Source organism: Vollenhovia emeryi, unplaced genomic scaffold, assembly GCF_000949405.1.
Source record: "Vollenhovia emeryi isolate VEMERY1.0 unplaced genomic scaffold, V.emery_V1.0 DF939163.1, whole genome shotgun sequence".
Classification (NCBI taxonomy): Eukaryota; Metazoa; Arthropoda; class Insecta; order Hymenoptera; family Formicidae; genus Vollenhovia; species Vollenhovia emeryi.
In genome coordinates this window covers 1,634,950-1,639,607 of record NW_011967203.1, presented here as the reverse complement: position 1 = coordinate 1,639,607, position 4,658 = coordinate 1,634,950, and the positions used below count along the sequence as shown (strand labels likewise).

General features: G+C 33.1%; 1 protein-coding gene across 1 annotated transcript; it reads right to left on the bottom strand.

Annotated features, from left to right (window-relative positions):
* Positions 1-985: 985 nt before the first annotated feature.
* Positions 986-3,029, bottom strand: LOC105564558 (acyl-CoA desaturase-like). Its single transcript, XM_012017002.1, has 3 exons — positions 2,946-3,029; positions 1,530-1,801; positions 986-1,194 (listed from the first exon to the last, which is right to left on the bottom strand). Exons 2-3 carry the CDS (start codon positions 1,786-1,788, stop codon positions 986-988), a joined length of 468 nt encoding a protein of 155 aa, XP_011872392.1. The 5' UTR covers positions 1,789-1,801; positions 2,946-3,029.
* Between the last annotated feature and the right edge of the window lie 1,629 nt (positions 3,030-4,658).

Below are 4,658 nucleotides of genomic sequence, written 5' to 3'. Positions count from 1 at the left end.
TGGAAAATACTTTGTGGTCGCCACTTTCTTTCGAGAGATTCCGAAACCACTAGCAGTGTCCGTGGAAATAAACTCGGATCTTTTTGTTCATTTGTTTAGTAAGCACCACATTTTTCTCTGCGCCGCACTCGCCACCTTTTTGTTATTGTATTCCTATATTATATATCCTACTTTTGTAGTATTGTTTTTATTAGCATTAAAATTATATCAACTCCGATGTGCAATAATTCGGACAGGAAACATCGTTTTCGGACATGCAGAAACGGGAATTGAAGGGAAAAACTTGTACAATAAGATACCACGGTAATAAGCAAAAAACATTTTTTCTATTTGAGACATAAACTCAAATATGTCTCAAAATGGACTTTTTTGCACATTTGAGGTAAAATGTCTCAGAATCCTGACGTGCTTGGGAAAAACGGACAAAGGAGTCGTGTTCAGCCCACGAAAAACCTTTGAGGTCAAATAGTCTCATCTTTGGGTATGAAAGAGCTCTTTTGTCGGCCTTTGTAATTATATTTAGACTTTCTCCCAGAAAGTTCGCTATAGAGTACATGTTTTTATTAACATTAAATCTATTTTTCCATTTTTATAATAATATATTGTAGTTTCAAATACATCTACGATGTATTACTTTTTAAATATAACAATGAGATAAAAATTGCAAATTTGTAATAAGGAATGAAAGTAGAGGAGTATGCTTAAAGTCATCAGCGATGAACGAAAATTGTAACAAAGTTTATTGTTGATCCGACTAGCAATATAATAGATTAAATGTTACATTCGTACGACGTTTCGACCTAAGTATCAGGTCCTTATCAAGTAATAGAACTCTGCATAGATGTTCGCGGAGCATAAATTATAGCAGACTCACGAGACATTGTCAACGAAGAAAATCTTCAGGAAAATAACTTAGTTCCAAACGTCGTACGATTGTAACATTTAATCTATTATATTGCCAGCTGGATCAACCAGAAACTTTGTTTTAATTTTTGTAATACTGATTGATACCTTTCTTAACACACATGAATAAGTTTGTATAACAGCATGCCGACAAACTTACTTGGAAAGCACAGGTCTGTAGAATCATAAGAATAACTCTCATCGGCCATTTCGCTTTATAAGCTCGATGACACCACAATCTGTGGGCACCTGCTGTAACACCTATAGATGTAAGAATACCCAATGCATAACCTGAAAGAATAAATAAAACATGTGAGCATAACATCATGAGAACGTTCACAAATAAGATTTGTAGTTATTATTTGATATTTTTTAAAAATCAATTGGTTCAAGCTATTGACATCTACGCTTATTTCGTCCTGCAAATTAATGATTGTAATTAATAAAATTACATGTAAACTTCAAGTTTTAAGTCTTAAGAGATATGCAAATGTAACGTACACTAAAGAGCCGTGTATTTGACATCTGCTATTGTTATTTCTTCTTGCAAATCTATGGTTGCAATTAGTGAAACAACACTTAAATTTTAAGTTTTAAATCTTAAAATATATATAAATGTAACGTACACCAAATGACCGTGAGAGGTTTGATCTCCATTGTTATTATAAGATACAGTGCATAAAGTGCAACGATATGAAGGTAAGCAAGAGATATCACGTTTCTCCAGACGATCTTCCACTCGTACTTAGGCTGCGAGTTTTGTATCGTTTGAGTTAACAGTTTTTGCTTCAAGGTCTTTTCTCCCACTGATTTCTTATGCGACACATCCTGCTGAGAAGCTTCAAGCAATAACGTTGTCGAACTACCAGACAAATTTGGTATCATAATGCTGGAATATCTATAATAAGTAATTACAGTTCTAAAATTAAAGAAAGCTATGATTATATTTCATAATATTTTTAAATATTTACAACATATATTGAAAGTGAGAGAAAGAGAAAAGATACCACGTGAAAGAGATAAGAGAAAAAAAATCGTTAGAATACTCTAACAAGCTGATTTGGATTTCTTCGGTGGCACAAGTATAAATTCAGCAAAAGAAACATTAATAAGATATATATTTTTCAAGGACTGATTAAAATTCTTAAAAATTAAAATGTATCCTTTAATCAAAAAATAGCAAATTCAAGTTTAAGAAACGTATATAGGTAAATTAGAAATGTGTAGCACATTTGTAAAATTATTAAATTTAAATTTTACTATAAAATATAATTAGACATAATAAAGAATGTATGTATATTCAATTTTGAGAAACTATCATTTCGATTATTTCCTAAGTCGTTGATAACATCCATCTAGAAAGAATGAGTCAAATTGATTAATTTATTAAGAAAATTTATTTGATCAGGCATATTGATTTTATTCGTTTGTACTTCTCTTCGTTTCATACCTTTAGGAGGATAGAAATACAAAATGTTAAAAATTTGGGTTGTAAGTAATTTTGACATTATTGAAGCTATTTCAAATCCGACAGCGAGTACTATTTCGTTTGTATTCGTCTGTACCGCTTTTTATTTCATTAGTACCCGTCAAGAGATAAACATACGGAATACGGAAAATAACGTAATAAATGTACAATAATTTTGTACGCGTTCGTAATTTTTCACCTCTTTCTCAAATTAACATAAGTATGTATAGCACATATAAGTGTTATACTAGAAAAAAATGTCATGTTAGAGTTAGGTAATAGAATGATTCGACAATTCAAATTTATATTTCGCTTTGCAGAGATGTAAAAGGAAACGATCTTAAGATAAAATCTTTGTTAGTAGCAATTAATTTGCCTATACATATCCAGAATTAGCTTATCTGCTAATACCTTTTCTTCAATTTCTTATTGGTAGTTCGGTTTTATTGTGTTATGTATATAATGGTCAAGTGACAACTGATGAAATCAAAAGACAAGACGAATCTTGGTGGCTTACAATTTGAGCGACAAGTGTAAGTAGGTGGTATCGTGGCTATATGAAAGAAGAAGATAGTTAATAACGGTGGCTCTCCCAAACGGACAGTCCGACCTGGTAGGAAGTTACTATGAACTATTAAGGGGGGACCCCACCCCTGACACAACGAAATCAGTCTTAACTTTGTGAATTTTTTGTGGGAAAATTAATAACTTTATTGAAAAACTAATTTATAGGTATTATTGTACGTCTTTTATAGTATATAAAAATTATTTTTTCATCCCGTTTGAGTAATAAAATGTCGACTTCTTGGTCCATTACGGAAGCGCCTTTCGTGAAACGGACTCAAGCGGTGTACACGATTCCGGCAAAACGGTCCGACCTATTCAAACAAACAAAAAATTGCCGTCATCTACACTGTCATGGTTATCGTGTGACGTAGGGATTTTTTTAAATATCGATTTCTCTTGAAATGGCGATGATCTGAAAAAAAAATTGCTATTTCTTAAAAAAAATATAGTTTTTAATTGTCGATTAAAAAAAACTATAAAATATTTTGCAAAAATCCTACGTCACACGATAGAGAATGTTATTAAGAATATTCAGTTAAAATTTTAAGTCAATTGGATGAAAACTTTTTGAGTTATCATGTACACCGTCTCGGAAAATGCAGTTTTGAGAAAAACGCGTTTAAAGTTTATGAAGCATTTCACAGCAAGAATTTCCATCTTACCATTAATCTGCGATGCCTGCTCCATAAAGTTGACCTTCAGCTAACTCATTTGCCTCATCAGCTTCCTTTCTGACCGCTTCGAGCCTCTTTTGCTTCTTCAGTGAGTCTTTTTTCTGCTTTCTTCACGCGCGATGCGTCGTGGTCCTTGCACGGCGCTCGTGCAAGGCGCTTCGGCTAATTTACTTTCTCGACTACTTTGAATTCGAATTTCGCTTTCGGATCTTTTTTCTCGTATTCTTAAAGGTTCAAACTAATTTTTAAAGCAATAAAAAAAATTTTTTTAAACTTCAGGGGTGGGGTCCCCCCTTAAGATGCTACGTTTTGTTTATCAGCTTGCATCGCACCGCGACTGTCAACCCGCCAATTGTCGTGTCATTGCCTTAAAAAGGATGGATTACTTGAGTGCATCAAGTAACGGAAGTGACAGGTTTTAATAGTCGATATTAATGTGATTTACTCACTCGAAATCTCTCATTGCTATTGTATAAAATGCACGTTTTCTCATGCTCCCGTTTCGTCATTATGTCGCGCTTTAATAATTCCTTGATTATTATAGTTTCAAGTGCAAAATATATTTACGTGACCTTGGTGTACCCTATGCATTAGCTTAGCATCCAAGGTTTGTGAAATATAATTTCGCAACATTGGACACTATTAACTATCTTCCTCCGTCACGAAAAGTCAATTTATAAGTAAAATTATAACTTTCGACGTCAACTTCGCTTATTTATTGATGTTGTGTAAGAGGTTTTAACTTTTATTCAACCTAAAGTAAAAAAAACTCGGCTTCATTCTAAAATACATTTAGTATAGCAATATACAGGGTGTACTGAAATTCGCGAATCAAAATACCATAGCAAGAATGTCGTCGAAAAAATAAATTAAAAAGTTATTTGCCATTTTTCGTTCCGAGCAGTAGTTTTTTTAGATAAAAAGGTTCAAAACAGGCCAATCATACATTACGGTTGAACGGAAACCTATCCGTGAGTCGCGCGTCAATAGTGTTAGTGCACTAAACTATCGACGCGCGATTCACGGACAGGTTTCTATTCAACCGT

What these genes read in the sequence shown, in the direction of transcription:
- LOC105564558 (XM_012017002.1), bottom strand. Translation starts at nt 1,788, where the DNA reads ATGATACCAAATTTGTCTGGTAGTTCGACAACGTTATTGCTTGAAGCT. An exon ending in ACCTCTCACGGTCATTTGGT is followed by an intron (nt 1,195 to 1,529) that starts GTACGTTACATT and finishes TTATTCTTTCAG; the next exon opens with GTTATGCATTGGGTATTCTT.